The 27,179-nt window shown below is 42.4% G+C and overlaps 2 protein-coding genes across 3 annotated transcripts; one reads left to right on the top strand and one right to left on the bottom strand.

The window, feature by feature from the left end:
• Positions 1 to 42: 42 nt before the first annotated feature.
• Positions 43 to 15,054, top strand: prmt9 (protein arginine methyltransferase 9). Of its 2 annotated transcripts, XM_053622091.1 has the most exons (13): positions 43 to 1,065; positions 1,942 to 2,090; positions 2,707 to 2,943; positions 3,325 to 3,492; positions 3,621 to 3,735; positions 5,402 to 5,514; positions 5,685 to 5,877; positions 7,822 to 7,999; positions 8,622 to 9,270; positions 10,450 to 10,603; positions 10,684 to 10,806; positions 11,624 to 12,889; positions 14,700 to 15,054. In XM_053622091.1, exons 1-12 carry the CDS (start codon positions 859 to 861, stop codon positions 11,861 to 11,863), a joined length of 2,526 nt encoding a protein of 841 aa, XP_053478066.1. In that variant the 5' UTR covers positions 43 to 858; the 3' UTR covers positions 11,864 to 12,889; positions 14,700 to 15,054. The 2 variants fall into 2 exon arrangements, with proteins under 2 accessions (XP_053478066.1, XP_053478067.1); XM_053622092.1 differs by lacking the exons at positions 43 to 1,065; positions 14,700 to 15,054 and having other exon boundaries at positions 2,043 to 2,090; positions 2,672 to 2,943; positions 11,624 to 12,512.
• tmem184c (transmembrane protein 184C) lies at positions 12,883 to 27,179 on the bottom strand. The gene is made up of 10 exons (XM_053622095.1): positions 26,668 to 27,179; positions 24,359 to 24,489; positions 23,783 to 23,819; positions 22,983 to 23,188; positions 20,756 to 20,830; positions 20,441 to 20,534; positions 16,973 to 17,085; positions 16,579 to 16,678; positions 16,323 to 16,494; positions 12,883 to 14,969 (listed from the first exon to the last, which is right to left on the bottom strand). Exons 1-10 carry the CDS (start codon positions 26,782 to 26,784, stop codon positions 14,659 to 14,661), a joined length of 1,356 nt encoding a protein of 451 aa, XP_053478070.1. The 5' UTR covers positions 26,785 to 27,179; the 3' UTR covers positions 12,883 to 14,658.

Genomic DNA, 27,179 nt, shown 5'->3' with positions numbered 1-27,179 from the left:
ACTGCATGCGCGTCTTTTTTTTTTTTTACTTTTTGATGAGGAGGGGCGTTCATAGTCGGGATGACGTCACGCCAACCATCTGCGGAAGCGGAGCGAGCGTGGGGGGGGGCGTGCGTTAAGAAAAACGGCATGGCAACAAGTTCCTTCGTCCGCCATTTTGGAAAGGAATGAAACTGATAAAAGTGTATCCATATTGTGTGCGTGTGTGCGCGCGCAAATGGTTTTAGTCGGGAAAAAAAAGCACAATATGAGAGCAATTATTTTATTTATTTTTATTATTATTATTATTATTATTAAATAAATAAATAAATAAAATCCTTACATACTTTTTCAATACGATTACTGAAAAATAGTATTTGACGCTCTTTGAAATACAATTCGTGTCATTCCGCTGCTCGCGGAACGTTGACCTTTTCAAGATGGCGGCATCTCAAGCAGAACCAATGATGCAGTGAGGTTTGTTTCCCGCCGTGAATATTTACGCGACGGACGCTCAGCCCTATATAACAGATGCATGAGAAACGTTAAAATGTAATGTAATGTAGTGGGGATTTAAATTTTCGTTTATTTGATTATGATAGGAAAAAAAAGGTAGTGAACAATGATCTTTAGTTTAGATATGATGTGTGTGGGGGGTTTGTTTTTGTATTTCAGGGGACATTTTTGACAGGTTTCGGAGGGATAATTTATTACTGCTGTTATTAACATGCAGGTTCATTAACTAATAATGACAAGAGGAAGCTTTTCTTTTTTTTCTTCTTTGTTTTTATGAATGCGCATTTTTCGTGACTTGGTGATGGGAGTTGAGTAATTTGCCGGTTTCATTCGTGAATCGTGACCCATCTCTGTTACTCCGAGATGCCGAACAACAGCAGTGCGGCAGTGAAGGCGAAGAGGAGCAGGCGCCGCAACAGAGCTCCGAGAGAAGATCCGGCTAGAAACGAGCTCGTCTCCAGCTCTCTCCAAAGCGCACAGCAATGCCTCCTCCAGCAAGATTACGGCACCGCGTTCGTCCACTTCCTCCTGGCCCTGAACCTCGCCCCGGCTCTCAAAGACCTGGCAAGGGTGAGATGATAGATGGGGAAGATTGTTTCACTTCTGCTGGGAAAAACAAAACAAAACAACAACCACCCCAGCATGATCTGAGCAGATGCCAAGTCAAACTCAAACTGCTAGAACTTCTTTACCAGCTGGTTACATGGAAACAGTTTCTGATTTATCTGAAATGTTTAGAAAACCATATCATAAGAGCTCATATCTCAAGATGGTTTCCCAGAGGCAGGATTTTTCACACAGCATCACTCAGCGCTTTATCCCGGTGTGGGGTCTGTGGAGTGTGTCTTTATCCGGCTGTGGATCAGGTGGTAGAGCGGGTTGTCCACTAATCGTAGGGTTGGCGGTTCAATCCCCGGCCCACATGCCGAAGTGTCCTCGAGTAAGACACTGAACCCCAAGTTGCTACAGATGTGCATGAGTGTGTGTGCGCGCGCGCGCGCGAATGGGTGAATGAGAAACAGTGTAAAGCGCTTTGTAGAACCACTAAGGTCAAAAGGCCAAAAGACCATTTACCCCCCCCCCCCCCACACACACACCATAGAGTGTTGCATTCCTGAGCTTTCAATTGACAGGACAAATTATGTACTGTATAGAACGATTTATGTGTTTTGAGTCACTGAGGTATGGATTAAACTCGTTTTAATTAAAGTGTGCAAATAACAGGTTATTTATTTATGATAAGCAACTCCTCAATATAAATAGTTTCATTTTGATAGTAGTTGGTTGTGATTTCCAAAAAAATAAATAAAAAAAACCAGACACCATTTTGAGAATCATTGCTTTAAGGCAAAAGAACTACAGTACAGCTTTGGTACATGTGTGTTACTCCAAGCGAGCGTACACCGTTTGTTTATGTTTGTCTCTGTTATCTTTCTGAACCAACAGGACTCCTTCAGGTTCACGCTTTTGAAGTGGGCTGACGAGCTGGACACAGTCGGTCGCATCCAGGAGCTCTTTGACTGCTATGAGCAAGCGCTGGAGCTGTTCCCTAAAGACGAGGTGATCGTCAACAGCATGGGCGAGCATCTTTTCAGGTACAGTTTCCTTTTTTTTTTCTTAATGAGGAGTAGATGTCGACCGATAGCGATAACTAAAGTCGGGCGGTACCTACCTGCCGATGACCGATTAATCAACGGATAGTTTTTAAAATTGATACTGAATGAAAACACAACGCTCCAAGTGAAATACTGCTGAACTTTATTACAAAAATAATCAGTACTGACTGCACCGCGAAAATGTACTGTACTTTATTTTTTAATGAAATAAATATTAATATATATTAACTGTTAACAGATATTAATGTAAACAAAATTTATACATCCAAACTGAACTAAAAAAGTAACACTCCAAATAACAAATAAAAACTGAGGCATCCAAAATGAATTTAAAAAACACTTCAAATAACACAACAATAAAAATTAGTCAGCGGTAGTTTTTATTTCGCCTCTAGAGGCCGCTCTCGTACTGTATAACAACAGCGCACCCTTATAACCGATTCCAGAGTTCCAGCAATCTGTCGTCAGTGCCGATTAATCGGCAAAACCGATCGGTCGACCTCTAATGCGGAGAGAGGATAGATCACGTCTGTAGTTTAGGAGTAGCTCCTTTTCTGCAGTGAGAGAACGAGACGTTCTGGTTCGTGTGTCTCAGGATGGGTTTCAGGGACGAGGCCGCGGCGCATTTCTACAAAGCCCTGAAACTGAAGCCGGATTTCCCCGAAGCCAAGGAGAACTTCTACAGGGTGGCGAACTGGCTGGTGGAGCGCTGGCATTTCCTAATGCTTAATGATCACGGGCGAAATCGAAAGTACCAGCTCGCTATTCAGAGGGCGGTGCGGGACGGCTGTCGAACCGTTCTGGATATCGGAACAGGCACGGGCATCCTCGGGTAAGATCTTCACTCTTGTCATTATGTCATAGGTAAGACGTCTCAGTACTTTACCTCGACTTCCTGCTGTTAGACTTCCAGATATAGGAAACACTTGAACTTCCTGAGCCTTACATCATCATCATCATCATCATCAGACTGACATAACCTCATCATCATAAACATGTCCTGGCATATCATACAGATTATGAGGACTACATTTACCATCGAGCAACCGTCCTGATGGTTACATCTCTACAGTACTTGTGGCAGATCGTGCAATATGACTCGTTTCCATAGTAACTAGTAACCATCGCGTCGTCAACTTTTCAGTCAGACGTTCTCGTGTGTCACGGGGGGGAAAAGAAAAAGGACACACCACGTGTACTTTGTGTTTGTCAGGATGTGCGCGAAGAAAGCAGGTGCGAGTGAGGTGTACGCCTGCGAGCTGTCCAAGACCATGTACGAGCTGGCGTGCGAGGTGGCCTCGGCCAACGGCATGGCAGATAACATCAAGATCCTACACAAGAAATCACTGGAGATGGAAATCCCGAGAGACCTTCCCAACAGGTGATCTATACACAAGTCAGACATGTTCGATTTACTGCAGGAGAAACGTGTAAAAATAAATAAATAAATAAAAAATTTTCCGATTTCCGCTGTTGTGTAATTTGGTGGCTTTTCTTCGTTTTCATCAGGGTGTCCTTGGTTGTCACGGAAACGGTGGACGCTGGACTGCTCGGGGAGGGAATCGTCGAGAGTTTGATTCACGCCTGGAAGCATCTGCTCTTACCACCACCTAGAAGTTGCCAGGTTTGGTTCAGTTTAAGAGTTCCACGTTTAGTAACGCTTTCTACAAGAACCGTGTATATAATGAGCCATGAATACATTTCTACACATTCATTATGAGGCATTATACAGTACGCATATAATAGTTTACGACTACCTGCATTCATAATTAACACAATACATGATACGGTTCCCTTCGAAAGTATTGGAACGGCAAGGCAATTCATTTATTTTGGCTATACATGAAGACGTTTGGGTTTGAGATCAAAAGATGAATATGAGATGATGGATCAGAATTTCAGCTTTTATTCCCTGATATTTACATCTGCGATGTGTGGTTTCTTTCAGGAGAGTCCAGGTTGTTGTACTGGCTATGCCCAAGGCTTCAAAATGACTCGCTTTTCTCCCGTAGACAGCTCTGTGGTCTTCGTGTCGGTTTATCCTTTTTAACAACAAATGCAGTCTTTACAAGGCGAAACCCTGAGCTCAAACTAAGAGTAGACTCTCTGAGTTGTTCATTCTTTAAACAGTCAATCTATCAGGACACACGCGTGCAACAAGAAACACCTGTCAGTCGCATGGTCCAGTCTGTTTTATGACTTGAAAGATGAATGAAATGAAAGGTGCCATGTTTTAAGTTGTTTAACACGTCCAGGTGAAAATATCAGGAAATGAAAGCTGAAATTCTGATCTGTCGTCTCATGTTCATCTTTTGATCTTTTTGTCACATCGCCCAGCCCCGCTGTTAAACACTGCATTAAATGAAGAAACGGAACCGACTCGCACACCGCCTCGGCCGCTCCTCCTCTTATACGGAGGCTTTTTAAGTGAGTGATCCGTCTTATTCGTCTTGGTAAATGGTGAATGGTCTGCACTTATATAGCGCTTTTATCCAAAGCACTTTACACTGTGTCTCATTCACCCATTCACACACACACTCACACACCAATGGTAGCAGAGCTGCCATGCAAGGCGCTAACTTGCCATCGGGAGCAGCTTGGGGTTCGGTGTCTCGCCCAAGGACACTTCGGCATGTGGAGTCACGTGGGCCGGGAATCGAACCGCCAACCCTATGATTAGTGGACGACCCGCTCTACCACCTGATCCACAGCCGCCCATCGTCTTAATTGATGGATTTGTGTTGGCTTGCTGTCTTTATTTGAAATGATTTTTTTTTTTGTACATGTCATATTGAATATATGTAGTTAATGCCTTTGATGTGAAATGACTGGGGTTCGTTACATTTGCTGTGTAATGGAAATACTTCAACTTGACAGCGTAGCCTGTATATAATTGTGCAGTAACTCATCGTGATTCATGTGACGTGAAGTCAATTAAGCCAGGTTTATGTTAGTTAGTGTTCTTAGACGTAATTTTGCACACACTCGAGTACAAGCGCTTTTTTTTTTTTTTTCTCCCCTTTCTTCTGAAAGTTTCTTGCATAAACGTTCGCGCAATGTACGAATAAATCCATTCGCATCCAGATCGATTCGCTTTTTTTTGTCTCGGTTCCATCCTTTTAAAAGGATAATTATATATGCGGTCCTTCTTCAGGATCCTCTTGGCTTGATGATCCAGGGATTATAATATCATAATGTAATATAATATATAAATATGTCTGTACTAGAGAGGTGGCTCTTAAAGGGGTAGGAAATAATTGCCACTGTTGCAATGTGTAACTTCCTGAAAGAATGCTGAAGATGTTCCGCTGTCCAGTCCTTCCCAAACGGGTCGGGTCATACCCGCCAGCGCCACCGTGTTCGCGATGGCCGTGGAGTGCCAGGAGATCCGAAGACACCACAGGTGAGAGGTCAAGGGTCGTGCATATATACATACCAGCTCTCACTAGTAATAAGCTCTGAAATAAATATTAAGTTTGGAGATGAGATGACACAAATAGCACTGATTATTTTTTAATTGTTGTGTTAATTGTGTGTGTGTGTGTGTGTGTGTGTGTGTGTGTGTGTGTGCAGGCTGTGTGTGAGTGCAGTAGGGGGACTGGATCTGGCTGCAGCAGGACACATCCGCAGTCCTGTGAGGTGTTCGGGAGACGCAGATGAGTCATCGGAGCCGTACACCACTGAGAGACTGAGCCGTCTGCCTGGAGGCTTCGCTGCCCTCACAGAGCCCTGCAGGGTGATGAATATCGACTTCAACGACCCACAGGTACCCAGATGCACTGCAGGAAGAAATCGCCGAGCGTAAATGTCAGCCAACTCGATTTCGTTTCGAGCTGGATGAAGTTCAGTATTAGTCTCTGGTATCATTGGCGTGTCCAAGTGAACTTTATCCTACATTATGGTGACTGGCACAACGCATGGACAAAAATAGCATATTGCAATTATACTGGCCAACCTCTCTCTCTCTCTCTCTCTCTCTCTCTCTCTCTCCCTCTCCCACCACTCCCTCTTATATTTTGGTAGCAATATATAGTTACATTTTTATGCACTATTAAAGACACGCCTCATAACTGAAGAGAAGGAAAATTTAAAAAAGCAAAATAAAGAACAGTTTATTTACATTATGTATCTGTTATTAAATCTATCTTTATTTGTAGGTTTCTTTGCGTCCTTTCCACTTTCTTTCCTACATACGTACTCGCTTATTTACATACCTAAGTGCATACTTATTCACCTACACGTACTTACTTTCCTACTCAAACTAACTCACATACATACTTTTTTTACTTACTCGCGTACTTATTTATGTACTTAAGTAATTATTTACTCACGTACATACTTACATACTTATTTATGCGCGTACTTAACTAATTACTTACTCACGTACTCGTATACTTATTTACATACTTACTTACTCATGTACTCACTTATTTAATCACTCATACATACTCACACACTTGTGTACTTACTCACGTACTCGTATACTTATTTACATACTTACTTACTCATGTACTCACTTATTTAATCACTCATACATACTCACACACTTGCGTACTTGATTACTTACTCACGTACTCGTATACTTATTTACATACTTACTTACTCATGTACTCACTTATTTAATTACTCATACATACTCACACACTTGCGTACTTGATTACTTACTCACGTACTCGTATACTTATTTACATACTTACTCATGTACTCACTTATTTAATCACTCATACATACTCACACACTTGTGTACTTACTTACTCACGTACTCGTATACTTATTTACATACTTACTTACTCATGTACTCACTTATTTAATCACTCATACATACTCACACACTTGCGTACCTACTTACTTACTCATGCCCTTGCTTAAGAAATTACTCATATACTTACTCATATACTTGCATACTTATTTATATACTTACTCACGTACTTATTTATGTACTTGCTTAAGTAATTACTTACTCATGTACGTACTCACTTATGTACTTATTTATGTGCTTACTTAACTAAATACTTACTTACATACTCACTTATTTACATACTTACTCACATACTTATTTATGTACTTGCTTAAGTAATTACTTACTCACATACTCACTTATTTACATACTTACTCACGTACTTATTTATGTACTTGCTTAAGTAATTACTCATGTACGTACTCACTTATGTACTTAAGTAATTATTTACTCACATACATACTTACGTACTTATTTATGTGCTTACTTAACTAATTACTTACTCACGTACTCGTATACTTATTTACATACTTATTTATGTACTTGCTTAAGTAATTACTTACTCATGTACATACTCACTTATGTACTTACTTAAGTAATTACTTACTCATATGCTTAATCACATACTTGCATACTTATCTACATACGTTCTCCCGTACTTATTTATGTACTTAAGTAATTACTTACTCGTGTAGTTATTCACGTACGTGTTTTACTTGCGTATGAACTTCTGTACTTACTCGCTTACGTACTTACTCACATACTTACGTACGTGCTTACCTGCTTACGAACTTACTTGGGTACGTATTTGCATACTTATGTGCTTACTCCACGTACGTACACACTAATGTCACAATTTATTAAAACACCCACAGAGAACGATCCGGAGGCTCTGAGAACGCTCCCTTCATCTTTTCAGTAACCGCTGAAAACATGAGATATAATAATGTGTGCCGATTGCGTGTACTGCAGGAGCTGGAAGGCCTGTGTCTGAGGGAGGTGGCTCGGCTGCGTGTGCCGGTGATACAGGACGGAGACGTTGACGCTCTGGCCGTGTGGTTTCAGCTTCACCTGGACCAGGAGAACAGCATCTCTACCGGCCCGGACGAAGACACGTGCTGGGAGCAGGCCATCTACCCAGTCCCGTCTCGTAAGACCGCTTTGAAAGAAGCGTGTCAAGGGTGAAATGATGTAGCAGTATGAATTTAGGAGGGGGGGAAAAAAAAAAAAGTAAACGACATACAGTGGTGCTTGAAAGTTTGTGCACCCCTATTTTTTAAAAATAATTTTCTATATAGCTCCATAAATATAGCCTAACATTTCATTTTGTTTTTAAACTATGAACCACCTACTACACTTGGATGCGGATGTCCGAGTCCCTTACCGAGTTAGAAAGTGCTACTTATTTATTTATTTATTTTTTTTTACATCCAACACAATTCTTCGTTAATATAAGTCCAAACTTATATTTAGGAATTTATCTAGGAATAAAGACACAAAATACGTAAGAAATCCAACACTTGGGTGTGCTGTTGTACATAAATAATTAACGATGACTCACCGTTACCATCCTGAAGTTGATTATTTTCCTGTAATTGTCTAATCTGTTTAAGCGATTAAAAGCCATAGGGGTTTCTGTGAATGAGCTGTTACTATAGAAACGACTAAAGAAGCGCATTAGAACAGCTACGTTAATACAGACGTGTATATAATATATAACCAATAAGATTGTGGTGTAATATAACACGCTTATGTTCTGATCTTGCCTCCAGAATACAGTGTGAAGCGCAGTGATGAACTGCTGCTGGAAGTTTCCTGCAGAGACGCTTACCTGAGAGTATCCTGTGCTGGGGTAACGAGCAGCATGGACGAAGCTGCCTATGCTGAAGTTCCTTCAAATCCTGAACTGGAGCTCTGCAGCGCTCTGGCCGGCCTCCAGACACGCCAGGACCTTCCGGCTCAATCGTTTACGCTGGAGTGTTCTGAAATCGCACTTCTCAACAACACCAATTATCACGAGTGCTTCCGGAAAGCAATGGCCAAACTTCTGTCCTTCTTCGGGTCACGTGGGTCAGAGGTCAAAGAGGAAACTTTTTCCTCCTCCTCCTCCTCAGGGCCGCTGTACGTGCTGGACGTCTCGGAGGGTTTCTCTGTGCTTTCTCTGATGGCAGCGCAATTAGGGCCGGTGCGAGCATACAGCTCGGTGGAGAAGCAGCAGCACCAAGCGCTCCTGCAGCTCCTGGCTCGGGAAAATGGCGTTCACGAGGACGCGCTGGAGTTCTGGCTCAGCCATGTGGAGGACGACTCGGCCGTGCTACAGAGGCCCGACTCGGAAAAGCTATGGAGTGCCATCGTGCTGGACTGCGTGGAGATCTGTGGCCTGCTCAGACAAAACCTCATGGAGAAGGCCAGCTTAGCCAGGTAAAAGCTTTATTATAGTGCCTCACAATTTAAATGAACAAAAAACAGATCGGTCACATGGAAAAAAGTAAGTACACCCTTACATTTATCACACCTTCAAATCCATAAAATTACAGTCAGGTGTTGAAGATTGGGTGTCAGTGATTAGAACCTGCTTAGGGAGTGCAGGTAAAGCCGGTCTTATTTAAACCCCTCTCATATCTAGTGTCTGGTGTTCCCTTTGTTATTGAGGTGTGTGGTGTCATCGTGCCAAGATCTAAAGAGTTCTGTAAGGCCTACAGAAAAGAAGGTTGTGGATGCCTATGAGTCTGGCGAGGGATTTAAAAAGATCTCCAAATTATTTGAAATACATCGTTCCACTGTAAGGAAAATCATCTACAAGTGATGCAGATTTCACATGACTGCCAATTAGTCCAGGACTGTCCGTCTCGGCAAATTCAGCACAAGAGCAGCCCGTCTGATGCAGAAAGAGGTCTCCAAGAACCACAAAATTTCATCACAGGATCTGCTAGTAAGTCTTGCAGCTGTTGGTGTCAAAGTGCACGCGTCTACAATCAGAAAGAGATTACACAAATTTGACCTGCATGTGAGGCGTGCCAGGAAAAAGCCTTTGTAAGACTACAGTTTGCCAGCGAGCGCATAGGCAAGGACCAGGCCTTTAGGAATAATGTGATCTGGACTGACGAATCAAAGATAGAGTTGTTTGGCCACAGTAACAGCAGATATGATTGGCACAGAACAAAGACAGTTTTTCAGGAGAAGCACCTCATACCAACTGTGAAGCACGGTGGTGGAAATGTTATGGTTTGGGGTTGCTTCGCTGCCTCAGGAACTGGACAGCTTGCATTCACTGATTCAACTATGAATTCTGCATCATATCAAAGAGTGCTTGAAGATAATGTCAAAAAAAAAGCCAACGGTTCCCATGGGGTGTACTTACTTTTTTCACATGACTATGCATCTTATTTTCTTTTCTCTATTGAAGTTAATAAGACAGAAAATGCAGCTAGTCATGTCACAGAGAAACCCAGAAGACTCAAGTCTTAGTGTGGTGATAAAACCCAGAAAAGTCATCATGTGGATCAGTCACTGATGGCGGGGGAGGGGAAGAATACGGGTTTATTTGCCAGACTTGGTTTACATCTCACTCCGTGTTTTATTATTATTTTTTTTATAAAGGTGTCTCCTGGAGGAAGGCGGTCGCATTTTCCCCGAGCGCATCGCGATCCACGGCATGCTGGTGGAATCGGACACGCTGCTGCAGGAGAGCGCCGTGCAGGGAACAGAACCCACGCTTGGTTTCAACATCGCTCCCTTCATCAACCAGTTCACAGTACGCTTCGACTCCTACCTTCGTACACGGGCCGCGATCGACGTTGGCATTCATTTAACGTTAGTCCTGACTTTTTCCAGGTGCCTGTTCACGTGTTTTTGGACCTGTCCACGCTGGAATGCACGCACCTCAGCGATCCAGCCGAGATGTTCATCCTGGACCTCATGGACTGCAACAACAACTACACCAGCAGAGACGTCCGGGTAAAGTTCCGCACAAGTATCGTCTTAAAGGTTTTGCTATCGTAGACAAAGAGGAATGCGATTTCTCCTCGACGCGTGCCAACGTTTACAAATGTTGAGACGTTCTCGAATGATTAAAAGTACACAAGCTGCCCCTCTATGTTAACATCCACATCTGCGTAGTTTCAAATCCTGTTTGCTGGAGCAGACCGTGCTAGACAGCGTCGCTGCCTGTTTTCCGCTCCGAATTAAAAGATTATATATATATATATATATATATATATATATATATATATATATATATATATATATATCTCGATTAGCATGAACAGCAGCTTCCGATTAAGAATTGAAACATGTTGTCCTTGTTGTCGTCTTTGCCACAAATTTCTTCCCTCAAATCTTTTTACGTCGTAAATCAAACGATCAAGATGAAGTACGAAACTATACCCCGCTTCCGTGCAAGGGTCATGAGTAGTATTCGTACCCTGAGCATTTTTATTTTAACATAGAAATACTTTTATTTTAATAAACCCATCCCTACCTCTAAATAGTCAGCAGTATATGAAATTACAATCGTGTGGACTATTAAAGACACGTCTAAGACATGTCTTAGGAAGGAAGGAGAAGAAAGGAGAGAGAAGGGGGGAAAATATTATGCACTTGTGCATGTACATATGAACAAATCGGCAATAAAACTCAGTTTGGCAGCAGGACAGGAACAAATGCATGGGAGGAAAATTCTAGAAAGCGAAAAATCCCGAGTAGCAGAAATGACAAGGGATCTGTTATGTCGTTACGTACGACGTGTCTTTACTAAATAAAGTTCCTGTTGTAGGTTCGAGTGAACGCCTCCGGCAGAGTGACAGCCATCCCCTTCTGGTACCACATCTACCTGGACCCCGATGTGTGTGTGAGCACGTTCAGGCCGGATTCACACTGGAAGCAGGTGGCCGTGATCCTGCAGCACCCCCTGGTGGTGAACGCCGGCGACTGGGTCAGGCTGAGCGTCCAGTTCCACAAGAGCAGCATCTCCGTTTCGGCCATCAGAGAGGAGGAAGACGAGGCAGTCCGTTAAGCAAAAGATTGTGGAGTCGATCGAGTAATGCTTCACGCAGGAAAGTGGTGGCTTTATAGGAACTCGGTAAAGGAAGTGACATCTTATAAAATAGCGGCGTGTCAATTTGTACATCCCTCCGTCCCTCACGTGAAGCGAACTGCCATGTGAATACTGAAGCATGTCCCTTTGCCCCTATTCAAACACACCGTCTTTAATGAAACTGCCTCATGGGATTGATTTGAGTAGAAAAGGGGCGGAGCTAAAGAAAAAAAAAAGAAGCATGCGACATTGATTGCATGGCAAGAACTTTACAATTATATAACTATTACAGATTTTAAAACTTTTTTTTATTACAGACTGTACATTTAAGGCGAGGACAGGTCTTTTGAAGTACACAGCTTTTTTTGTGTGTAATTTCGGATGGTATTTATCATTGTGCTCTGATTTGAATCTTCTCTTTATGTTAAAAGTGGTTTTATTTCTAACCTACGGTGGCCTGTAAGTGCAAAACACATGAAACAAACAAAAATCAGATACCAACCTTAACTCCAAATGCAAAGGGGAGGGCCTTATTAAACATCAAATCCTCGCTTGTTGCTGATTGGTTACAGCACATGTCTGTGTGAAAGCTGTTTCTAGTAAAAGGAAATAAACGAGCCTAAATCTACTGATGCTTTTATTCATGTTTCTTTTTATCGAGGGCATTCATATGACATTCTCATAGACACGCTGTTAACTCCAGTCAGGAACGAGCATGCGATATACTCTTAAGGACCGCCCCTTTCCGTTTTGTATTCGTGTTGATGCCCTGTTATGCAACATTCCCCTGTTATGTTTAATGGTGTATATAAATTGTAATAGTCATGGTATAACGTTCTACGCTGTGACAGACATCCATGCTACCCAGGTAACAGTAGCCAATAACAGAGACGTACAGCTGTAAGACGATTACACGGTGAATAATCAGGCGTTGGACTCGGTTACTGTTCCGCAGCAAACGTCGGCAAAACAGTCTACGTGAAGACAGGAACATCTGTCAGGCAGGTCTGAGAACATCTGTCAGATTGTGATTTAACATCTTCATCCCCCCCCCCAAGGTCTCACACGGATATAGTTTGGATGTAAATTCAGTTCTTTTTAATGCGCATATATGTATTTATATAATTTTACATAATCTCATTATTTTTGTTTTGTTAAACAAAACAAAAAAAAATCCAGTCCACTTCATTTCATCTCAACTTTTTTCGGTATTAAAGCTCATGTGCTCATGTAACTCCTCCATTTTTACCCCGAAAGTCATCCATCAGCCAAGACATGTTTCCTGTCCAGAATTTGCATATTTAATTTGTACCAGTGCTACACAGCTAACAAGTAAAGGAAGTCTACAGCCTCCATATAATCAATCTCGCCTCAACCCATCGTTGATTCGGTGATAACATTTGTACGAGAACTGTTTCACTGAGTAGCAGAACAGTTCTGTATTTACTTAAACGTGTAAGGTTTACTCACATCCAAATCACATGACCCTTAACTCCGCCTTTAAGCTGTACCTACCTGAGCCTGGCACTCACTTTCATACCCGACTACTAAGTGATTCGACTTGGTTTGATTCGAGTGTTAATCTGGAGGCCGAATTCTTTCTTCACTCACAGGCGTCTTCATTACAAACAAGAAAATTCGAGGAAGCAGACAAAAAAAAACAAAAAACACCCTGGATTTTACCACAGAAACCCCTAGGGTATGACAACTTGTTTGTCCCACATCTGAAAATAACCATCTCCTCCATTTTGTATTGAACCAGAATGTCTACAGTCCCGCCTTCTTGTTTTCTATTGGCTGAAAGACAGTGTGGCGTGAAATGAATCACTAGCAGAAGCTAATGTGCAACTTTCACATCCATACGTCCTTTCCCCTTCAGTGAACTGCTGTTCAAAAGTGTCTCCCATATTGCTTTAGTACAGGGACAAAATTTGTAAATGCTACAGCTACACTGTAAATATTGGCAGCTCTGCTTAGTAGTTAGCTACATCAGGCTATTAGCAAAGATGAGTCTTGGCTAATCAGATAAATTTGGGGTAAAAAGAACATTTTAAATACCTTTTCTTAGTTTATAGCTGTATGAATATTTCAGGTGTAAATTGATTCGTTAAAATAAAAGATAAAAAAAATTAAATAAATCAACCATAAAAATGGAAAGAATATAGATATAATATCCGTCTAAGGAATTAGTTTTTTTTTTTTTTTTTTTTAAAGGAGCGTAACAGGAAATGATGCGACACGTTTGCTCAGTGGCTGAGTGGGAAAAAAAGCTTCATGCATTTTGAGTATATTGTGCATTTCTTCATAAATGTGATTTGCACATTGTTCAGCTTTTTCTCAGGCTTGAAAAAAAACAACCACCAGAGCACTTTGGCACAGTGTGTGTGTGTGTGTGTGTGTAACCAGCAAACATTGACTATGTCAAGACTTTCAGTTAACAGATTAACTGTGATCTTATGACTAATGCCACAAGGACACAGGGTGACGGTTTAAAATATTAAAATATTAAACATGCATTTCTGCAGAGGAAGGAACAGATAAATAGTGTTAATAAATAGTTTCACAATTTCCAAAAAAAACAAACAATTTAGCTCTCTTAAAAGAACGGACGTTTTTTTGACAAGATGTGTTTAGTCACTAGAAAAAAAATAATAAAATTAGATTAGATTTTCTTAAAATGAATAAAAACCGGACTAAGATCCCTGTGTGCCTTTTTAACCTGCTGTTCCCAGTGAATTAGTTATTGGGAATAACGTGAACAGTGTTTGCGTGTGTTAGGTGATTTTAGCATAGTGTGTGTGCGCCTGGTTTTTAGGGTCCCCGGACAGCACGGTGGGAGTGATGTCGTCCAGGTCGTCTACGTCTCCCTCCCAGGGTGTGGAGCAGAGTTCGGCGGGGGCCGAGCGAGAGTGAGGGGGTCGGGTGTGTCCCAGACCCTGGTAGTGGCCTGATGGAGATGGAGGAGTGGAGGAAGCCTCGGCGACGGCGGCGTCCTGAGAGCCGGAGGACAGAAGGCCTCTGTGTTCGTCGTGCTCCGCATCACGGGAAAAGTAACTCTTCCTGGGGCGGCCCATAACCGTTCGGCCTGCGGGAGAACAACCAGATGCACGATGAGATTAAACACAGAAGGAAATAGAAGTTTCCATGAAATAAACTTATTTCTTGTTTCATTCGTTGTCTTGGTTGCTGTTGATTGTGGCTTTTATTGTACTACTGGATCCTTCCATCATTCTCCCGTCTGTCCATCCATCCATCCATCCATCCATCCATCCGTGTCTAACCATTTACACACTTCTCCGTCCATTCATCCACCTACCTGTTCCATCTGTCTGAATCTGTCTATCCAATTTCTATCCAATTGTCTATCACTATCTGAAATCCATCAACTTGTATAGCTACCCATTCACCACTTTATCCATCCACCATTCATCTACCCATTCACCACTTTATCCCTCCATCCATTTACCCAATCACCACTTTATCCCTCCATCCATTTACCCATTCACCACTTTATCCCTCCATCCATTTACCCATTCACCACTTTATCCCTCCATCCATTTACCCATTCACCACTTTATCCCTCCATCCATTTACCATTTCACCACTTTATCCCTCCATCCATTTACCCATTCACCACTTTATCCCTCCATCCATTTACCCATTCACCACTTTATCCCTCCATCCATTTACCCATTCACCACTTTATCCCTCCATCCATTTACCATTTCACCACTTTATCCCTCCATCCATTTACCCATTCACCACTTTATCCCTCCATCCATTTACCATTTCACCACTTTATCCCTCCATCCATCCATCCATCTACTATCTATCCACAATACAACCACCCATCAGTCCATTCATCATTCATCTGTCTCTCTGTCTACCCATTCACCACTTCAGCAACCCTCCATTTATACATCTACCTCCTTACCAAATCCATCTATCCATCCACTTAATCACCAGCTTCTATCCACTATCTATCTACTTATCCACACACATCCACCCATCAGTCCATTCATCATCATTATGATGTACAGTTAATGTCCAGTTCCCAGCTGCTGCCAGGAACAAATAACATTAAAACTGATTTTAATAACAAAGAAATAACAATAAAAACAGAGACCTGCTCAAGCGTTTACACAACAACATCTGTCACTTACACTTGAATCAAATCAAGCACAAATGTATGTATAAAGAATAAAACAGGCCGGACAGTGCTGTTATAGAAAAATAATCAAAGACCGGTGCTATATAGCATTTCAGTAACGTTCCAAACAGGAAGTAAGGAATAAAATACTTGCTTGCTTACTGTTTTTGGAAAATAATCTGCAACGGGTGAACGAGCGCATTGATATAAACCTGTGATTTGTACTACAGCCAGACCTCCTGTTATAGAAAACTCTGACCAATCGGATAACAGTCCTGGGTGACTCACCGACATTGCGCACTTGCTCGGAGAAGTCGGCCCGAATATCTGACATGTCCCACATGGCCAGAAAGGAGTCGAAGCAAGAGCCTTCCTCTGCTTCCTGAATGTACGGCTTGTAGGTGAAGCTGAAGTGATGAGCAATGGCTGCCAAAAACATCTCCACACAGATGATAAAATCCTGTAACACAATCACAGCACGATCAGGTTTATTTAAGTAGACGTAATAGACAGACACATACGTGGAAGGGAATTCATCACATACCTGCAGTCCAGTGGCCACGGCCTCCACGCTGTCCCAGTCCCAGGTGTGAGAGTCTGAAATCACTCCAACCTTCACAAGCAACGCAATGAGCACCGCCTGCCTGTGTGTGTGTGTGTGTGTGTGTGTGTGTGTGTGTGTGAGTGATCAGTGTGTTCAACACACAAAGGGACAATGTAATTTTGAGCTGCATTCATGCATAGAATACAATCACACTCAGGTTGCTTCTTCGAACGAATCCAGAAACGTATTCCGAATTTCACATCATAACAAATCAATACCCGACAATAGTATCATATATCGATAGTAGGTGAAGCTCTTGCTAAGGCCATCGCGCTTATCCAAGGCTACATTACGCTAACACGTTTATGTTGTATGATGTCATCGTTTTTCTTACCAGAAGGACACGAACACGACGAGTTTGACACACAGGAATTTGCCCACAGGTCTGATAGGGCCGAGTTCCTCTCGTAACGTTCTGTAGAACAGCACCAGGCAGTACATGGCAAACTGAGGAAGAAAAGTGCACGCTGTAATACACTCAAGTGGCAGAAATTATTTGAATACTTTGTGCTAGCTGGCTGTGAGCTTTAAACGACTATAAGGGACGCTTCAAGCCTAGTTTTATGCTTTAACCCTCTTACCCCGTATGGCCGAAAAACCGGCTTGCCCGTCTTTGATCTATTCCCATAAGGACGATAGACCGGCTTGGCCGTCTATGCCAAATCCCCGTAAGGCCGATATAGAGGATTTACAGTGTAAACGTTATCCCCGTGAGGCCGGTGTACCGGCATTACTCTGCTATGATTCCTTACTTATTTGATTATTATTTTTTGACCCGGAAGGTTGATGACGTCACGACGTGATTACGCTATTACACCGGCATTACGATGAAGCTGATCCAAGCGTGAATATCGGTGTAATAGTAGAACTAAAAATGCCAAAGCGAAAAGCTAATCGTGCTCCAGCTAAAGTTACACCTACAGTGAACACAGGTACATCTAAAACAGTGAAAAAAAAAAGAAAAAACATACACAGTCACACAGGCGAGAGCGAGGATTCTAGACAGTGACAGCAGTGAAAGTTCAGGCGATGCTGAAACCGAACCCGAAACTGATAGAGACGCAAACTCTCCTGATTCAGACCCTGATCCGTCTTCATCTTCAGCATCAACCAGTGCGACTGACACTGCAGGGGTCTGGAGTCATAACCTGACCATCTCTGTGCATTCGTGAAAACACTACCTGCTGGTCTGATTATCACCAGAAACTTGACTTTTGGCGCTAAAATGCAATTATTTATTTATTTATTATTTATAAAGGCATTGACCATGCTGATGCTCGTATGGTACTCCTAAATGAGTAGAAGGATTTTAGCGAGCATTTTTTCGTCATTTCTCTAGTTAAGAATTGTGCTCCAAGTTTAGTAAAAACACTGAACTGCTTCATTTTCAAAGTAATATTACACAAATACATTATTATAAGTTGTTTCAAGGCCTAAAAATGTTCAAATGAAAATGCTGATTTTGGCCCAGGAACTCAGGGTTGGCGTGCTGTTTCTCTGGGGAATATAGGGGTTATGGGACATAATACCGTGGGAACTTAGGGGTAAGAGGGTTAATAACCGTTTGAAAAGCTCTCTGGAGGGGCGGGGGTAAGTTGAGGCATTTGGGGAAAAAGTTACTCCGAGAAACGTGAACGTATTCCGACTTGTGCAGTATTAGGTGTCTGAAGTTTGCTTCTGTAGTTCTGTACTGAAGGAAACAAGAACGTGGAGCTTGTGCAAGCTGGAAAAAGACACCATTCATGTCTGGGCCACTTTGCATAACAGGTTTTGTTTATTTTGGGACCTGTTAGTATCACAGTGTTTGACTGACAGATTGCTGATATCTGATTGAAATTCGTTTGGGGACATTCCCTGAAGCATTTCTGATAGTAATCTGAAAGTTCTTGGTTTGTAGATCTGGCACACTACGACAAAAAATATCTTACAAAGTGAAAACATCAAGATAAATATGTCTGATATTTACAATTACAAAAGTATAAACAGTTTTGGAAAAACTAAAATACATATTTATAAAAGTACACCCCATGGAAATTGACATATTTGGACAAGGGAACATTTGATCCTCTTTGAAACAGTGCCTGTTGATAAAGCTGATATATTTTTTTAACAATCCGCAAGGAAAATGAGCTTTTTCAATCATTTATTCAACAGAAATATCAACAGATGTGATATTCTTCTGTGGAAAAAGTAAGTACACCCTTGGTCTCAGAAGCTAGTATTGCCTGTTTTAGCAGAAACAACTTATTGCAGGTGTTTTGCATTATTGTCCACCAGGCTTGCTGGAATTTCTGACCACTCTTCCATGCGATATTCTTTCAGTCAGTAAGATGTTTGAGGGTTTTCTTGCATGTTCTGCCCGTTTCAAATCCCCCCACAACATCTCAATGGAAGTCAAATCAGGCTCGACTTGGGCTTTGACTAGGCCGTTCCATAACCCTCCATTTCTTCTTTGTGGGCCGTTCCTTGGTGGATTTGTTAGTGTGTTTAGGATCATTATCCTGTTGAAAAGTCCACTTTCAGTTCAACTTCAACTTTCAGACAGACGGCCTCGCATTATCTTCAAGCACTCTTTGATATGATGCAGAATTCATAGTTGAATCAGTGAATGTAAGCTGTCCAGTCCCTGAGGCAGCGAAGCAACCCCAAACCATAACATTTCCACCACCGTGCTTCACAGTTGGTATGAGGTGCTTCTCCTGAAAAGACCTGGTCTTTGTTCTGTGCCAAACATGTCTGCTGTTACTGTGGCCAAACAACTCTATCTTTGATTCGTCAGTCCAGAGCACCTTATTCCTAAAGGCCTGGTCTTTGCCTATGCGCTCGCTGGCAAACTGTAGTCTTACAAAGGCTTTTTCCTGGCACGCCTCACATGCAGGTCAAATTTGTGCAATCTCTTTCTGATTGTAGATGCGTGCACTTTGACACCAACAGCTGCAAGACTTACTAGCAGATCCTGTGATGAAATTTTGTGGTTCTTGGAGACTTCTTTCTGCATCAGATGGTCTGATCTTGGGCTGAATTTGCCGGGACGGTCGGTCCTGGACTAATTGGCACTCGTTTGAAATCTGCATCACTTGTAGATGATTGTCCTTACAGTGGAACGATGTATTTCAAATAATTTGGAGATCTTTTTAAATCCCTCGCCAGACTCATAGGCATCCACAACCTTTTTTTCTGTAGGCCTTACAGAACTCTTTAGATCTTGGCATGATGACACCACACACCTCAATAACAAAGGGAACACCAGACACGAGATATGAGAGGGGTATAAGTAAGACCGGTTCCACCTGCACTCCCTAAGCAGGTTCTAATCACTGACACCCAATCTTCAACACCTGATTGTAATTTTATGGATTTGAAGGTGTGATAAATGTATGGGGTGTACTTACTTTTTTCCATGTGACGGATTTGTTTTATGTTCATTTAAAGTGTGAAAATCAATTGACAGAGTGCATCACCTTCATTACTAGGCACTGTTTCAAAGAGGATCAAATATTTGCTTGTCCAAATATGTAAAAAAAAAAAAATAATAATAATAATAAAAAATCCATGAAAACCAGAACGTATAGTCTTCACGTGACCCCCATATAATGTCCAAAAACTGTAAATGACACGGTTCAACTGTAGACGCTGGCACGTCTTCTTTCCAACATTCGTTTCAATGGAATACGATCGTTTCAAACATTAAATATCTGCCCAAATATCTCTAGAAACACATGTTTTCACTTGCCAAGATATTTTTCGCAGTGAACAGATAAATTTGATGATTTCTGCCGAGACGAATAAAAGCGGTACGTACGAGCTGGGAGAGATTGTTCATGATCACTAAATAGGTCCAGGCATTTTTGGAGCTGAAGTTGCCTTCATCGTAAACCCCGCAAAGCTGACAGATCCTGAAGACACACAACAAAAAACATCAAGAATACTAGTGTACTAATAGCTCATCAGGAGCTTTCTATTACTCGTTAACTACACAAGCCTTAAAATCTCCACAAGGAAAGCGAAATGATGACTCGGCTAAAGAGCTATACTTTCCTACTACTAGCACATTTATATTTATAATGCTGAGCTATTACTGGAGGAAGAGTATCCGGTGGGTGAATGCGATACTCACAATGCGACGACTGTGGTGACGGGTCTCACTACAGTGTACTGCAGAACACCCAGCTTACATCTCAGCAACATCACCCTGCGCACACAATCATCACCCAAACATTAACACACCCGCCTCTACGTTACTACCTACACTGTATATAATAAGACTCAAAACATGAGTCTTTTAATACCGACTCAAACATCTCGGGATGTTCCGTTATAGGAAAACAATCAACAAGGGAATGGTGTGAAGAAATGTGGCGCGGGTCACCGTCACCACCCCAAAGTCGATTATTTTCCAACGACGACACACCCCGAAGTCTTTTACTCTCTATATACTACAGCAATTTGACAAATCATTACGATATTTTTCAATTAAAGTCTTTTTTCATCCATTTATAGTTCCTGATACAAGTTAGTCCCTGTAATCGCTTACGTTATAGCAGCTATAAATAAAGTCGTTCCCTCACCAGTCTTACTTTTTCTCTTTTGAGGTCAATACGACCTTAAATAAATAAATAAATAAATAAATAAATAAAAACCCAAAATGTCACGTTTCAAAGAAAAGAAAAAAAAAAAGAGAGAGAGAGAGTCCTCCATTGTGCAGACTTTTCCGTGTCTTAAAACATAAAATTACAGCTTTATGTCTGAATGCTACAAAGCACTGACACTGGAGACTCCTTCACAGAAAGCGTCGTCATATCAATAATAACAATCTTTTTAAAAATAAATACAATACAATACAAATCCCTGTGTAAGTTGTTGTGTAAGAAACGAGTGGGATTTGCAGCTGACCAATCAGAGTCGAGAACAGTGCGTCGGTGCAGCTGGTTTTAATAATAAACACGTGCCAAGCTGCACAGATGCATCACGGAGCTGTGGCACCAAACAGGTGGACATGAGGTTCTTCGTGTCCATCCTGAGTGCCAGAAGAAGGGGTTGAAGAAAAGGAGAAATGATGAGAAGAAACTCATACGTACAGTAGATGACAAAGAATCACCCAAGACACACTCTGCTTTCAATCAGACGATATGTTCCACATTGTGTGGTGTTGGTGGTGGCGTGACTGAAGCTCTTTTCAAGCTGGCTACACTGAAGCACAGCCAAAAAAAACTTCAGAGCGGTGTTCATCATTGAATACGGGCGATTTTTCCAGCCAAGAATGAGCGCCTTTACTTTGAAAATGCATGGCCTGGTTTGGAATTAGGCAGCGGCACCTTGCTGTTGTGTGGAAAATTCGATTCTGATTGAAAGTTAAACAGGAAGTGGCAGTGAGACTGTAATAAATACCATCCATCCATCTTCTATACCGCTTTATCCTTTTCAGGGTCACGGGGAAACCTGGAGCCTATCCCAGGGAGCATCGGGTACAAGGCGGGGTACACCCTGGACAGTGCCAATCCATCGCAGGGCACAATCACACACACTCACACACCCATTCATACACTACGGACACTTTAGACATGCCAATTAGCCTACCATGCATGTCTTTGGACTGGAGGAGGAAACCGGAGTACCCGGAGGAAACCCCCGCAGCACGGGGAGAACATGCAAACACCGCACACACAGGGCCACGGTGGGAATCGAACCCCCGACCCTGGAGGTGTGAGGCGAACGTGCTAACCACTAAGCCACCGTGCGCCCTTGTAATAAATACAACTATCGGACTATTTTCGAGATATTTTTTACTATTCTCCAAGACGTCCGTTTCTTGCGGCGAGCAGAAATAAAGAGCTGTTGTTTCAAAATGTCCCGAATTTTTCATGTGCACAAAAGCACATGGTTCCACTTTACAACCCTTGTGCTGAGAAACATGTTCCGCGTTACGGCGTTGGCCTGAATGGAGCTTTATTTCGAACCGGGCTGCAGTTCAGCTCGGCGTCTAAACAGCACCGCTCTCACACGAACATCACCAAAGGAGTTCTCGGAATTCTGCTCCTGCACTTCACGTAGTCTTACCTGAGACACTTAAACACACGAAAGGACTATTCGGAGAGGATAGTGCTGCCGGAGAACATCTGTAGTACGTATGATCGACGGGCGTGTCTGGCTGCTACACTACGACTCCTTCCATGTGTACTACATACAAACTGGACATTTGAATTACATTTGATTTGACCTTTATTTATTATGAACGGCTTGTTGTATGGGCGTGGCCAAGCAGGTTGCGCTTGAGCACATGACCATGACAAGTATGTAGGCTTTACCTGACAAGGAACTGCATAAAACGTAGCAAAAACACTCACTCTCCCATGGGCCAGGGCGGGCAGCAGCAGAGCGGCGGCAGGTGTTCCTGCTGTTCCTGCATCTCCAGAATCTGCACCAGGTTGGGATACTGCTTCTCCAGGTAGTTCATCAGGAAGATCATAAAGTTGTAAATGACGTAGGCTTCGTAGCACTCTCTGCACGTGTCCACGTAGATAGCGATGCCCGGGTACTTCAGTGCAATCCACTGCAGCCAGGAAGAGAAATTTGGTCGGGGTAACACCATGAATAGAGGACTAACACTATTGAGGTGTGCTATTATAGGAAACTAATCAGTCATAGGATGGTGTGATGATTCCTGGTTACCGCACTAAAGTTGATTACTTTCCTCTAACAGCACGGCTTGTGTGTTTTATTCCTCTAAACTATTACATTTTTTAAATATTGTTTACAGTTAAAGTTATAAGCATGAGCACGTAAATGTAAACCTTCTGACCAATCAGAATTGAGAATTCAGTAGTGCTGTGGTATAAACTGTTTATCAGGACAAACAAAGACGACTGTTTATTTCCAACAAATCAGCATTTCTTTCCCGAACAATGAGAAGCAAGTGACTTTAGTCACACTGAGATATATAAATATATATATGCAATTCAGGAAGTAGGACTGCATACAGTCCTAATTGAAATCACGCTCTTCCTAGACGTTAAGCCCTCAATCAACCATCTGGACCATGGAGACGATGGAAGAGACATGCAAGCAAAGCGAAAACAGCACAAACGCACCAGTTATAACTTTGACGAGCGAACATTTTAGACAAGGGTTACAAAATAATACTCACGCTATCCAAGCTATAAATTGGAACCATCCACAATATCCTAAAAAATAAAGAGAAAGAAGAGACATGAAGGAGGAACCGATCAGAAACTGCGACATGAAGACGTTCTGAGACTCTGGTTATAGTGAGGAAAGGCTTATCGCCGGTCCAATATTTAACGTTTAATCGTTTGAAGTGCTTCAACAGCCTGACCCTGCGACTAATTTGCTGGTTGGACTCGATGACCGATGCTTGCGAAGCACATTCGCTAATCAGGATTGAGTGAGTTATGTTTAAAACAATGGGATACAGAACAGACAACTGGGGTATGCAGAGATACAAGTCGAAGCTCTTTGAGGCAACTCAGTGAGAAAGAGTTTGAAGGTCAATACCATGTTAAACATCCAGGAGTTTTATTCAGTGCATTTGTTTGTTTTTTTTTTACGGTGCATATGAGTCAATGACGTTTATTTATTTATGTATTTATGTATAAAGTTGGTTCGCAACAGTATCAGGTGGATGATATGGAAAATATAGCATCGTATCTGAAGATATATACGTCACAGTATTTAGGTTTGCCATGAAAACAATTGATCTTACCTGATTATGGGTTTCTGCAGCTCGGGCTGGGTGTAGTGTACTAGATGTTGAAGTATCCCCCAAAGTGATATGGGGATTGTCATGAAGACAAAAATGCCTGCAATGAACCAGGCTTTGTTGTGAGTTCCAACCTACGAGTTGGGGGGAAAATAAAAAATCAGCAAGATCAGATCAGAACCAAGACACTGTAACGGAAAAGTCCACCCTGAGGTGGATGCCAATATTTACGAGCGCTACGTGATACAGTCAAAACGTGATCTTCATTGGGCGTTCTTTGTTATGAAATTCCGAGTTGGTCTATTTTCGCTTTGGTTAACGGTTCCCTACGTTACCCACAATGCTGTTCTACCTGCTCATAGTGGTGCAATGGGATTTAGGCCTTGTTTCAGGGACGAGAGCGATGCGGCGGCGCTTTAGACCTTTAATCCGTCCGGCTCTCTCACATCTTCGTCTGTACACTCTGCTCAAACAGATCAGCTTCCAAAGCTCCAACTTTCATGCTAATACTGTCATCAACGCCATCACGCTCAGCATCTCGTAGAGCGTTAACTAGTCGAGTCTCTGCCGTAACTCGTATAGCGTCGTATATATCTGCACTGCTTTCTGGGAATTTAAGTCCAACATTTGCACCAATGTGTCCATTATTTCAACACTGGAGTTCTCATTAATATTGATGTTGAGCATCAGTGGAAAATGGTGAGTGAGAAAAGAAGCACCAATCACTGGCCATCATTGTGTCCAATGACCATTGATCGTTGTTTTGCCCAATGGCCAATCAGTGAACAGGATTGTTCCCAACACCCAATCACGGATCACCACCGTTTCCAACACACAATCACTGATCACCACTTTTCCCCAAAGTCCAATCACTTATCACTATTGTTCCCAACACCTAACCACTGATCACCACTGTTCCCAACACCCAATCACTGATCACACTGTTCCCAACACACAATCACTGATCACACTGTTCCCAACACCCAATCACTGATCACCACTGTTCCCAATACCCAATCACTGATCACCACTGTTCCCAACACCCAATCACTGATCACACTGTTCCCAACACCCAATCACTGATCACACTGTTCCCAACACCCAATCGCTGATCACCACTTTTCCCAACACCCGATCACTGATCACCACTGTTCCCAACACCCAGTCGCTGATCACCACTGTTCCCAACACCCAATCACTGATCACCACTGTTCCCAACACCCAATCACTGATCACCACTGTTCCCAACACCCAATCACTGATCACCACTGTTCCCAACACCCAATCGCTGATCACCACTGTTCCCAACACCCAATCACTGATCACCACTGTTCCCAACACACAATCACTGATCACACTGATCACCACTGTTCCCAACAACCGATCACTGATCACTATTGTTCCCAACACCCGATCACTGATCACACTGTTCCCAACACCCAATCGCTGATCACACTGTTCCCAACACCCAATCGCTGATCACCACTGTTCCCAACACCCAATCACTGATCACCACTGTTCCCAACACCCAATCACTGATCACCACTGTTCCCAACACCCAATCGCTGATCACCACTTTTCCCAACACCAGATCACTGATCACCACTGTTCCCAACACCCAAACAATGATCACACTGATCACCACTGTTCCCAACACCCGATCACTGATCACTATTGTTCCCAACATCCGATCACTGATCACACTGTTCCCAACACCCAATCACTGATCACCACTGTTCCCAATACCCAATCACTGATCACCACTGTTCCCAACACCCAATCACTGATCACCACTGTTCCCAACACCCAATCACTGATCACCACTTTTCCCAAAGACTAATCACTGAAGAGAGTTCCAAACCATCAAACACTGATCACCTTTGTTTGTCCCACATGCACACTTCTTTATGTAATATGTAAAAGAAAGTTTATTTGTAGTGCCGTGACCAAAAATGACTTCTTTCTTTATTTAATATGTTCAAATCTATCATATATTTTACTCTACGTGTCTTCAGAAAACCTTCCTTCTCCAGTGTAACGGTAAATAATCAGAGCAAGTCTAGGAATATCGAAGATATTCGATATGTGTGTGTGTGTGTGTGTGTGTGTGTGTGTGTGTGTGTGTCAGTCATCTGGGGACTTTTTTTGCGCATGCATTAGTTATTTCCCCCTGAAAAGAGTTGCACAAGGACAATGTATATACACAACAGCAAGCATCAAATGAACACCCTGATCTCTGATCACATTACAGATACTTCAGTCTAAACATGCTTTATTTGAGGGTGGGGTTTCCCTTTAATAATGGATCACACCTCTGATTTCTGCAGCTCCCATATGCACAGAGGAAGAACCACCAGCAAGAGCAGGATGTAGAGGAGCACCACCAGAGGTCTGATCCACCTCCTCCAGTTCCCACAAGTGCACGGCATCTTCTCCTGCTCAGATCTCCTCCTCTTCTTCCTCCTCCTCACATTCAGCTACAGATCTGTCTCAAATCTCTTAAAAGACGAGCAGCTCGTGCTGAAATATCACGCAGGCTTCTGAGGACCTCTAACCCTAATCAGCTGATTCATTGTAAACAAACGCAGCTCGTGTCGAGTTAGCACTCATGCTAGCTCTCAAAAACACACAATTTCAACCTCAGTATCTACTCAGGAGGACTGTCTTTGAATCCACACATGTGCTGCGAACAAATATTAACACCATAACGCCGTAGTTTGAGCGTCAGAGCAGGGAAGGAGAGCAAACAGCCCTCCCATACGCTAAGACAGAACTTTACTCAAACAATACCGTCATCAACTTCCTGTTAGTCGGGACAACACGG

This window comes from Ictalurus furcatus, chromosome 3 (genome assembly GCF_023375685.1).
Source record: "Ictalurus furcatus strain D&B chromosome 3, Billie_1.0, whole genome shotgun sequence".
NCBI classification, from domain to species: Eukaryota; Metazoa; Chordata; class Actinopteri; order Siluriformes; family Ictaluridae; genus Ictalurus; species Ictalurus furcatus.
This window is presented reverse-complemented; position numbering and strand designations above follow the sequence as displayed.